This window comes from Astatotilapia calliptera, chromosome 10 (assembly GCF_964374335.1).
Source record: "Astatotilapia calliptera chromosome 10, fAstCal68.1, whole genome shotgun sequence".
Taxonomy (NCBI): domain Eukaryota; kingdom Metazoa; phylum Chordata; class Actinopteri; order Cichliformes; family Cichlidae; genus Astatotilapia; species Astatotilapia calliptera.
The window spans coordinates 29,504,477-29,517,298 of NC_137431.1; the positions used below are offsets into that span (position 1 = coordinate 29,504,477).

Sequence of the window (12,822 nt, forward strand, 5' to 3'; positions counted from 1 at the left end):
CAATATATAGACCAGCAGTTGCTAACGTCTCTAGCCAAGCTCCCAGTCCTTCAGGTCTTAATAAATTGAACACATCACATAACGTGATTTATAGTTGCTAATTTTTAGTTGCTTTCCCTCAGTGGATCAAGCTCGCAGGCTGGGAGAACTGCACTCTTGTAAAGCCCCATAATGGATGTTCACTGTGTTATTGTGGAAGCACCTGTTTACAGGGTGTGTGCACCCAACGTTAATAGCAATTAAACATATTTGTGCATTTGCTCAGATTTTTTGCTTTTATTTTTTTACCAATAAAACAATAATGAGGCAAATAGATTTTTAGGTTTATTTTAAAGCATTTCTCCTGGACAGTTTTTAAAGATTACTCTGTAAAAACCCAGAATCTCTACTGCCAATGCATTCCATTAGAACCATAACACCAAAGAAATGATGACCTTCCTTCCTTTCATTTTCCTTTCATCGGGCTAAGAAGGATATTCTAGATCTTCTCCTCAGCAACATTTTCCTAGAGCCTCTCCTGGGGAATCCTGAGACACTCCCAGGGAGGATGATATAGTCCCTTCAGTGTATTCTGGGTCTACCCTGGAATCTCCTCCCAGCTCTGCTGGGCGTGCCTGAAACCTCCTGGAAAAGGCACCTATGCGGGATCCTAATCACATGTCCAAACCGCCTCAGCTAGTGCCTTTTGGTACACTGTCTTCACTGTGAACATCATCCACATCTTATTTCTAAGGCTGAGCCCAGCTATCCAACAGATACATTTCAATTACCACCCAGAGCTCATGATGACTCATGATGGGGGGATTTTGAGTCCATTTCAAAGGACTGAAAAATTCGCCAATGTGACTGCTTTTGATGTTGCTCTTCTAATTATCTGTTATTGCATATGATTCGGATCTTTGTTCACTTGCCTGTAACAAATTTCAGTTGTATTATTTTCCTCTTATTTTGTTATATATTTGGTCTGGATCAGAGTCAATGATGGATGCACGGAGGGCTGGGTGGGTTGCTGGGTTTGGAGAGAAGTTGGGGGGGGACCTTTGGGGGGGGAGCTAATCTGAACGAGTAAAAGGTGAAATCTGGAGCAGGGCACCCAGGCCTGAGGAGCAGAGCTGATGAGGCAGAGGGCTGCAGATTGGGGAGGAACAACATGGACGCTGAATGAGGTCTGGTGTTAGAGGAGGTGGATGACATCATAAACTCTCACTGTTCTACTTTCACAATGATAGATCTATTAAAACGTGCTTGTTATTTTGTTGTAGCCTCCTGTGGTTTAAAATGCAGCCACCTACTGGTTCAGTCTGGCTCACTGCAAGCTCTCTGTTTTTAATACTTCCTTTATATTAGCGTAACTAATAGGCCTGTCACACCTTATGTAAAATTCATTTTTAGCTTTTTCATAATGTTCTTCATCTGCAATAATTGAATTATTCAGATGTGTTAGTTATTATATTGTTTGCTGTACCCGTTATTAGTGGATGCTAAAATAAGTTTTACCTTTCTGAACTGTAACGAAATCATTTGTAAAAATAATAAAAGCCCTAAAACTTAATCTCACATATTTCTAACAACTTAATTTCTTTAAGAAATGATTTCTTCTCTGGCTTTGCTTCTGTTCTTGCAGGGCGGGGTCAGAATGACCCCCCCAGCAGTTTTGTAATGTTTGGGGCTCTGGTGTTAAAACATTAATCTAATTGAAACCTCTTAATTTCAGCTCAGTTCCCTTCTCCCTACCAGCCTGATCTAGTGCAATCCCTCCATTACTGCTGGCCTGTACGCACCAATCCACCTGACGTTCCATTTTATCATCGCTTATGAACAAGATCCTGTTGAGCTTTTTAATTATAGCATTTCATTGACTGGAGTATCAAATTTCAGCTTAATTACTTATTACCTCTGTTGTACTGAGACAGAGGAACACACCGCGCAGGCACTAAAACAAACCAGCAAATCCTCTTTGCAGGGCCTCATTTCATACTGTAGTTTGAATTGTTTTCGGTAAATCGGACCTTTAAGTGCGTGGAAGAAAAGTTATCGGAGCATCCCGTACACGGTTCACCTCCATTTACCGGTCAAATCAATTAGGCTGTTCCTAAACGCATGCTAACGAATGCATTAAGCTGTATGCAGTTTAGACTGCATTAAGCTTGCAAATCTCTTTGCAGCTCTACTTTATTTACCAAGTTGCATTTACCATAGAATCTGGCCACACAGAGTCCATTACTATCCCGTCAGACACCACAGGACCACGACTGGGTGGTGTTTTTACTCTTTTGAGAAGCCTGAGGTGTAATTACTGCTCTCAGACAAGATCTAATCTCAAAGGTATTTTAATGCCAGCAGTCACAATCATCTACCTCATCTCTCCACGTAAACTAAATTGACGGCAGATGTAGTGAGACTAAGCAGATAATATCTTCATTCATTTAACTTTGGCCTATAAGGCAGAGGGTGCTTTAGTCACTGGGACAATGGTGTGTTTTATCTTCTGTCTGAGCATATGCTTTTAGAAGCTGCCTTTCATCAGGTAACTATGACTGATTAGTCAAAGGAAAATAGATCTTTTGTCCATAGTTAAGGAAGACAAGTACGACCGTCTCTGTGTAGCTGGAGCAGGAGCAGAAATCAACAGCTGCAGCGGCAGTAGTTGGTTAGACAGACCCAGTGTGTTTAGGCCCAGGGCTGTTGACTTACCCCTGCTTGACTGCTTTGTTCTTGTTCACATCGATGGTGGTGATGGAATGCTTGGCGCCAGACTGTACCTCCCATTCAACCTTCCACTGGGGGCTCTTCGAGTTGGTTTGGAGCAGGTTTACCCCCTTTTTAGCTTTGACCCTGCAGGAAATGGCGAGAGAGAAAAAATAATAGAGGAGGTCAATTTTATTAAGGGGGATGATTTATGTGCAAGGTCAGAGGTGGATACCCTCTCTGTGCTACAGGCCTCCTCCCTGGATTGCATCATGGCAAAAGCAATTCCACAGATGAATCAATAACAAAGATGAATGAAGATGACAGTGCAGTGATACATGAGAGCAGAAAGGTAGGAGCACTTCAGGTCAGAGTGCTCACTTACACTCTCTGCAAAATCAGATCTACAAAGCTTTTTACTGAACCCACTGGATATTCATTTCGAATTAACACCTGAAAGCCACAAGCTTCGGTTCACCTGCTTTTTGAGAAAGTTCATACACACCATTGAGCTTTTACTGAACTGCATTTTACATTAAAACAAAATAAGCCACCTTTAAAATTCCTAAAAACTGTTGATTGAGTCTCATGTGCAATCTCCCTTCCTTAGCCCTTAGCTCTTCAGGGAGAACACACTTTATAGATAGGTCAAGGTTACCAGCACGAGTCCTTGAGATGATTTTTTATTTATTTATTTTGGCTTGTTTGTTGCTCCAGGACACTGCAACAAGGAAGAATGTTTGAACCTGGAAACCAAACATACTCCCTGCTACCTCTTAATATTTCAGGTATTCACATTAAAAAGGCCAGACCCTAAAGTGTACTGAGTGGAGTGTTGTGAACACTGCAGTGTTTTACTGCCCCCGTTAGGCTTTAAAATGAATTCAGATATTTTTAAGACTATTTATAATATTTACACGTACATGCACAACAGTTCACTTGATAAATATTGTAGAACTTTACATAGTTCTGTAAATAAAACCATTCTCTCCCCCATCTCCAAAACTATTCTACATAATAACCCAAGGGCCAAAGAAGTAATAACAGTAAATGTAATGCACATACTGTATGTGTGCATCTTCCAAACATCTACATCCGCAATCCTACTCATCCACACATACAGTCATGTACGCATGGCTGCACCAACCAATCTGCACGTGCATGCACTTCTATATACATTCATAACGCTGCATTATCTGCAGAGATTTTATACACAGTGAACCAGATGTGCAGAGGCTATAGATGCATACAAAATAAGACTATGCAAATGCATAAAGCTGTAGCACGCTGCAGCTATACAAAAACATGCCCCAACATCTGCTCAAGGATTGTGCGTGCTTGCCGGAGCAACAACTAACACCAAAAGAAGAAAAAAAGGGATGAGAGACGAAATAGTTAACGCAGTAAACACATAAATAGCTACATAAATGGGTAGAACTCTTGAATTTTATGGTATAGTAAAGCTACAATAACATGCGACACAGTTGTTTCCCTTTTCTCCAGTAAAATGTTGTGATTTGAAGTATACATAAGTCCTGCAGTATTTAAATTTAGTTCATAAATATTTGAAGTAATATGATTTCCAGTTGCAGCAGCAGATTTATGCTTTGCTTAATGCTGAAAGATGATCCGTGATAAAATAAAAGTGAGTGGGTCTGTGCAGTCAGGATTGCTTTTAAATGACAACATGCTCTTTCAGGATGGTCCGCGGCCCAGGAGTTAGAGCAGACTGCACACTAATTGGAAGGTATTTTGATGGTTTAATCCACAGCTCCCCTGCTCTGCATGTCTTTAGGCAACAACGGAAACACAAAATTGCTCCTGATGCAGCCATTGGTGTGTTTTTTTCCCCAAGATTTGATCCTTGTTTTGGTTTAACAGACAGCCTTTCTTTTTTTTTTTGTTGTTGTAATGTTTCCATTTTGCTTGTCTCATGTGTTTCCTTGTTTTTCTCTCCCTCTGTTTTGCATGCTGTCCTGATTTCCTGTTCTTACTTACTTAAGTGGGACTCCTGTGGTTTCACTTCCTTTTTCGTCTCACCAAACTAAACCTAAAATTGTATAGCCTGCCTTCAATAGTGTCACCAGTGTCAAATCAGGCCTGTATATAAGACAGGACAAAATGCAGCTGTACATCTGCACTTAAAGGTTAAAGGTCACTCTATTGAGGATGCCAGTGTTCACATTTTGGACAGATGGTTTAAAAGAGACGTGAAAGAGGCCGTCTATGTCCACTGTGAACATCTTTGAGCAAAGAGGACGGCTCACGATACTAACTGTCTGCACCTACAATCCACTTTTGAGATCCCTTCCCAGGCTCCTCAACTCCCACTCACATCTTGCATCAGGTAACCTCAATAAATCACATTGGGTGGAGCAAGGTCTCACAGTGGTTTCACTCAAAACCACTGGTGATAATGACCCACGCTTTTTTCACACCTTAGCTCATGTGATGAAGCACATGTTTAATAATAGAGGGTCAACAAGTCTCTTAAGGTACAGCCCCCACTAGGGTTTAAATACCGGGACTCTCCACTATTTGGCTTTAGAACTGAAGAAGCCTCTTGGATGAGCGAAACATCTTTACGAAACTTAAAGAAGTCACTTTGTTTCTAAGCTCCTAAGACCTTTTTCTAGTCATACTTTACCCATCAGTTGTTGAGATCACCTGGTTTCTCGTGCTATTGGTAACCTTTTTGGGCGACATTTTTACATTTTCTAGCGAGTTGTTACAAAATACCACTGTCTGATAGCAGACACCTTTGAATTTACCGATATATTTCATTAAAGTGTTTACAGAGAGAATTTTTTAGTTGTTATTTCTTTTTAAAGAAGCTTTTGTCTTCCCAGTTATTGTGATTTCTGGTTATTTGACCACAGAGCCATGCCCCAAATGATGTAACATGGAAAAAATCCAGAGCTCATTCTTAGACAAATGCAGCCACTACAGATTATTGATCGGATGGTTTCATTTTCATGAAACACAAGACAGAAGTGAATTATTAATGCTTTTGGCTTTTGCTTCTGTGCTTTATGTCTTCTAGACTATTCATTACTATGTTAGTCTACTTTGAAAATGTGCCTGCATATGCCCGGAAAATACTTTGTATTCTGTGAAAAAGAATAAATAACGATGTAATATTATTATTATGTAGTTTTAGGAGGTTGTCACCAAGGTTATTATCGTTAACGAAAACTAACGAAATAACGAAAACTAGAAGTGAAAAAACATTTTCGTTAATGGAAATAAAAAATAAAAAAAAAGGAAAACTAACTAAAACTGTAATGAGTGTTCACAAAACTAACTAAAATTAACTGAATTTATAGAAAAAATGTGTTTAGTTTTCATTGATGTGTGCGTGTCATACAATAGTCAAGGGTCAAAATGAAGTTTAGTTTCCAGATTTTTTTCTTGCTGTGTCTCATTATGTCAGCAGGTGGCAGTACGTTAGTCGAGTCGTCTGTGTTGCTGCTCCGTCCACGCGCAGAATCATGTCAGTAAAAGTCGGGAGAAAGCGCCAGAGTCCAATTTGGGATTACTTTGAATATGACTGTGTTTTGGATAAAGCAAGTGTCTTGTAGTGGAAAGAGACAAATTATGAGGGACATTTCTCAAGGGGAAAAAAATCCCACAAACCTTAAAGTGTACTTGAAAAGCTCACACAAGAAGGCTAACCTAGCTTACCTTGAGAAAGTAAGGGAGCACACTCAACCCTCATCCCCAGAAAACAGAAGCTAACCCCAGGCAAGGCAGCGTGATGCATCCGGAGACAACAGGACTGGGATATCTACATAACTGTGTGAGTCAATTGCCTTCAAAAAGTTTATCAATTCACTTGAACCAAAATTACGAACACCCGGTGCTGCAAGAGTTAATAGTCTCATTGGGGCCAAGATATACATTTTATAGTTGCCTGGTATCAATGGTTGTTCATCTGCCTTTATTTATTTATTTGTTTGTTTAAAGAACCCATAGGTGGGAATGTGAGTTTTCTGTCTCTGCGTGTTAGCCCTGCGACAGACAGCCGACCTGTCCAGGGTGCAGGGTATGGTAGCTGGAATAGCAACATACCCAAGGATAAGCAGAAGAGAATGACTGATATGATGAAACTGGGATTTTGTTACACTTAATTTTTGCAAACACAACTAAAACTATAACTGAAACTAAGGATTTTCAAAAAAATAAAAACTAAACTAAACTAGCAAACAATTGGTAAAAACTAATTAAAACTGATATAAAATTGAAAATCTGAAGTCAAAACTAAATAAAAATAAAAACTAATGAAAATTGCAAAACTATTAAAACCCTGGTTGTCACTCTGCTTAGGACTCTGTTACTGCCACTTGCTGCTCTCCTGTTAAAGTAAAATTCTGGTGATCTTTATGATTGTTCCCGTGTTTACAGAAACATACTGTTGTTTTTCTCTTCTCATCATGACATCACTCTGACAAACATCTCTTTCTGGACAGACTCCATGAAAGCATTACCCAAATCATATTTTTCTCCCAAGTGTCTCATTTCCATTTGAAAGTTTGAGGCCCCTGCAACATCTATCAGATCATTGCATCTATTTCTCTGACAGATAAAAATTCTGAAGTCCCACTGAGGTATTTCCATTTGCTTCACCAACCTGCGCTCATTGCATCGACCACTCATCCATGATTTGTGAAAGCAACTGACTTCCAGCTGAAGTTCCTCCCTCTTTAACCAGAATAGGCACACAGCCCATGCAGAAAATGTCTTTCTTCTTATAGTATTAAACTAATTACAGTGATTATCTTTTATCTTTAATGGTTTTAAATACATAAAAGTTATTTAAATGTTTGAACTAATTTCATTAAATCCAACTGTGGCCCAATCTCAAAGCCCTTAGACTCCCATGTCAAAATCTCCAACTTCAGAGCACAAAGAAACATGTTTGCAGACTTGTACAAACAGTTCTGTTCACTATATCCAGTTTCCCGCTCATGATGACTGTTGTTTGTTTTTTTAAAACTGTTTAAACTATATTGATGCTTCAAGTTATGGATGATTACGGGTTTTGACTGCTTTGACTAACATGTCGGCACAGGCAGCCTTTGTCAGGAGCTATCTGCTAGGCATTCACTAAGGCCTTATTCACACACTTCCGACCTGTCAATGACCATCTGGCAACCACCAGTCACAAGGGAAAATGTGTATTCCCAGCGACAGGCGGGTCACTGGGGAAAAATGGAGATTACTGACCAGTCTGTGTAACTGGGACTTTAGCAATTATTTTTCCAGTGGCTGCCGTTAACCTCCAGGAACCACTCACAACCATATGGGGAATACTCCCTTTTCCCTCAAGAACAGTGGTTCCCAGATGGTTAATGACCAGTCTCTCAGCTTGTATGACTGGGGCCTTATTGATCCCACATCATCCCCATGACTGGTGATGGACAAAATGACTTTTAATGTTACCCGGTTTGTGGTCACATGTCTACAAAGACCCACAATGGGGTTGTATTGAATACCCAATCCGGTCGTTAAGTGATGACGTGACGAATCCTACTTCCGGGCCTAAAGTAGTCTGCGTTTAATATGGCTTTTGGGTTGTTAACATGTTTAATGTTATGTATTTTCTTCTATTTAATCTCAAAAAGCTCCTAAAACAGTCAGTGATCACTGTTGACCTCCCTCGGCTTTTATTACCGCTAATCATTTATTTAAGCTCAGTTTTTAAAACCTTAGGATGTAACTACAGCCCAGCCCATGCAGCAGTATATGAATGACTAACCTCGTATTGTGGATGGATTATCTCAGTTGTTCTCCTGGCTGAAGTTTGGTCCTTTTACAGCATCCTGCCATGCAATTACATTTGTTCCTGACCACCGAGAACACTCACGGTAACTTTTATCGAGTGGAAAAAAAGTTAGCATGTTTATATTATGCTAACATAGCTGTGTCGCTAGCGGTCACGTAGCACATCATTAGCTACAGCTAGCCAAACTTCAGTAACCCTACAAATGTCACTGCTGTTTAGTTTTCTGTCTTCATTTATGTTGGAAGTGATAACAGAGCTGTACGTTTTAATTTGTTTCCAAAACCCCGCAGTCAGGACATGCTATATTGTATTTAGATAGAAGCTAGCGAGCTAACTTCCTGCTAACTTCCAACTCCGTTAAATGTCATAAATTCCGTTTTCATGGATGCCTGGATGTTAAACTCAATTGTTACACCTGGTAGAGCAGAACGCTGATCATTTTATTAAAGATGAAAAACTTTAGACAGTTTTTCAACTCTCAGTAATGCCATAGTGATTGTTTGATATATGGACCTGCAGCGGAGTTTAGGCCCAGACACGGCTAGTGACGTCAGACTTAACGACCGGATAGTGACTGTATTGTTGGCTAGCAAGCTGCAGTGGTTGCCAGCAGTTTGAGAAAGATACAAACTACTGCCACCACTCTGCAAACACTGCGTTTGTGATCTTACAAAACCCTTACAAAATCTTTCATACTACCATTTTCTGGTTCGCATTCTCTGTGGTTAAGTTTGGTTCGACCGAGGTACAAAAACGTAACAGGGTGAGGCTTTTTCCAGGACATCTGAATTTGCAACACTTTGCCTGAGATCACTCTTTTTTTGTACAATCCAGGCTCTGCTTCAAACTACAGACTACATGTTCTTGTTTTTCACATGCTCGCCTCCACAGAAGCCAAGGTCAGGCATGGCTTTCTGCACTTCAGCATGTCCGATCACTGATAACATCTAAGGGTGAAAGCTGGGAGAAAGCTAGTAAGTAGATCTTAAGTCAAGATTATATAAAGTATATATTTGAAAAATGTATCTTGAAAAAAATGATACTTTACTTTTTTCGTGTTTGTTGTGAGTGACTGTGTGTGGGAAGGGTTGTATAAAGAATAATGATTCACGAGCATGCGAGATGCAATATTGACAGATGCTGTAATTACTGAACTACAAGAAAGCGCTGTATTAATTCTTGCATCAAAGACGGTGTATTTTACACTCTGTTTCAAAACAATATTTCTTGCTATTGCAGCTCATATTTTGTTCTTTCATCAAATCTCACACATTAGAGAAAATACAGTAATTATCAGACACGGTGCGTCAAGGGGAGATGAAACAGAAATATGTAACGTTTAAGAAACCATCCTGATCGGGTGTGTTGCCTTTGATGTGAGCTGAAACGGGGAGGCGTAATACCCTCTGACGCTCTCTAAATGAGGTGACCCAGTTGCTACTTTATTAGCAGAGCTTGTAAAGATACTGATCATAAAGGACGATAATTACAGATTATTGTACAGCAGACCCATTTCCAGCGCATTTCCTAGTAAGGATGCAACCCTGACGTGTAATACTCGTATTTGTATTCATAACCTACACTGACCAACAGCGTATAAAAGCCACTACATATTAATCACCTTATGAGAAAGCCTGCATATTGTGCTGTATCGATGTTTTTCATCAGACAGTCCTTTTCACGGACTTTGCTTCATTTTTGCACCACAAATGAGAGGGGATGAAGCACTACCCACGGGAGCACCACATGAATCAGGCTCCCTGTGGAACGGTGTTAATGCTGATTAATGAAAGAGCATTACAAATGGAAAAGCTGCAAGGCAGTAACCAGCAATAGTGCACACCCAAATTCTGAGAATCTGCGTGAGCCCTGCTGCTGCTCCTACACAGGGAAAGTGGAGAGGCAGTGTGAGCCACTTCAGTTAAGACAGAGCTATTACTTACTCATTCCACACAGATGCCTTCTGCCATGGCAACACCTATTAGACTTCGAGATGGCTGACGGACTGCTAAACAGGAGAGCTTTTGGTAAACACATTCCAAGCTGGATTTCTGAGCTGCCTGTAAGATCTCCTGGGAGTTATCAAATCTGACTTGTGTTCGGGGGTATAGTGAGCGCTGTCCTGAAGATTGAAATGACCACAACACACAGATACCACAATGACCTAAGCAGGGGCTTTGCAGTGTACTTCCTATAGTGTAGAGGTTTCACTGCTATAAATGTTACATAAGTACTAACGTAAGCCATGATGGGGAAAAACATGATGTGGTGTGTTCTGAGATTTTGGACTAGTTTTCCTCCAATATGCCATCTTTCAGACTAAAGAAAAGAAAACGCCCAAGGTACACAATATTTGTGGTACATACTGCTACTTTCGGTTGCTCCGTTGTCACTTGGTGTCGTTACAGCTCTGCATGTGTGAATCGGATGTGTTAAACACTACAGCATTGGAGACATCTGCATATGTGTAAAAATAAAAATTTATTTAACCTCCTGAGAGTTGAGCTCTTGTATGGGATGCATTTTTTATTTCTCCTAGCCATTTGGGATTAGCTGGACCCCTGATGTGGAGGTTAACACATTTGCCATGTAAACAAAAGACCCTCGATTTGATTCCAGGAGGCGGCACAAACCAAGCCTCAGGCTGGGTGTACTGCTAGTGACAATCCCAGATAAACGGAGTACATTTGGGATTAGCTGGATCAAGAAAGTGGTACTTTTCTTTTATCTTTTTTTTTAAACTAGCATAAAGAAATATAAAGTGCAGAAAAGCCCAAATGCATTGTTCCAATATGAGAACACAGCGTTTAGATATTTTGTCTGAAAATGCATTTTCAGACATTTTTTTTTCTTTAATTCAAGTAGTGATTTTAAAAAAATCTAGAATTGACTCTAATATGTCAAAAAAATAGAAAGAATGAAGAATTTTGAATGCGGATTTAGCCAATATCAAGACATCTGTTTTGGCGATGTATGTAAATTAGTAGGGCTGGGCCATATTATACCGTTCACGGTAATACCGGTATAATGTTAGGCAACGATAGGAAAATGAAATATCGCGATAGAATGGGAGTAAAACGCGCATGCGCAGTGCCTTTGTTTTCATACGCACATGGCCGATTGTTGAGTGAAACAGATGAACCAGAATTGGTTTGTAAAAACGGTGCAACTTCCGTGATGTGGAACTGGTTTGGTGTTTGTCCGTCAGATACACAACAAAGCACATTTTTTTGCAGAACATGCAAGCGGCCGTTGTTATTGTCATATTTGTCGGACTAAGATGCTCTTAAATCTGGGAGTAATCTGGGTCCTAAACTCCGAATTCTTCAGGTCAAACAACACTGCAGCATCACTTAAGAGTTAAAAACTGTCTAAATTCTTTCATCTTTAATAAAACGATCAGCATTGCTGCTTTACCAGGTGTAACTATAAAGTTTAACTTCCAGGCATCCATGAAAACAAAAGTTATTACATTTAACGGAGTTAGAAGTTAGCAGGAAGCTAGCGGAAGTTAGCTCGCTAGTTTCGCTAGTTACCTAAACATGATACTGCATGTTCTGACTGAGAGATTTCTGAAAAAATTCAAACGTACAGCTCTGCTATCACTTCCAACATAAATGAAGACAGGAAACTAAACAGCAGTGACGTTTGTAGGGTTACTGAAGTTGGGCTAGCTGGTATATAATGATGTACTACGTGATCGCTAGAGACAAAGCTATGTTAGCATAACATAAACAGTGAAGCTGGAGGACGAACACTAACACTTTTCCACTTATAAAAGTTAACGTGAAGGTTCTTCATGGTTAGAGACAAATGCAATCGCATGGCAGGATGCTGTAAACGGACCAAACTTCAGTCAGGAGAACAACTGAGACAATCCATCCACAATACGAGGTTAGTCATTAATATACTGCAACAACATGGGAATAGAGCAGCTGCCAGAGAATTCAACATTAATGAATCAATGGTACAGAAGTGGAGGAAGCAAGAAGGAGTTTAATAAAGTTTGATTTATCTGACTGCTTTGTTTCGGTTAATGTGCCTTATAATCCCGTGCACCTTATGGTCCGAAAAATGCGTACTGCACACTGCAGTTTAATGTTGCAAAGCACCTTTTTTTAACTTCAGTGGATATTATACATGGTTATGCTCAGGATATGTCAGCCCATTTCTAGTGGAAATGTCTTTTGGTTAAACTTTCAGCAAGGAATTTGCATTTGCACTGTTACATTTTTTATAAAGCTTTAATGTACATAAAAACCAGCTTCTTGTTTAAGTGAAAATAAATGGAAGGTTGTCTTTTTGCGCTAGTAATGTTGTGGAGTTGTATTTTGTCTCGCATCAATTAT

The 12,822-nt window shown here is 39.8% G+C and overlaps 1 protein-coding gene across 2 annotated transcripts in view; it reads right to left on the bottom strand.

The window, feature by feature from the left end:
* The window catches only part of tmem132e (transmembrane protein 132E), a 426,314-nt gene that overhangs the window by 72,231 nt on the left and 341,261 nt on the right, over positions 1 to 12,822 (bottom strand). For both annotated transcript variants that reach the window (XM_080307607.1, XM_026182492.2), the window contains exon 3: positions 2,695 to 2,835. In XM_080307607.1, coding sequence (XP_080163733.1) covers positions 2,695 to 2,835 — 141 coding nt within the window. The remainder of the gene's footprint in view (positions 1 to 2,694; positions 2,836 to 12,822) is intronic.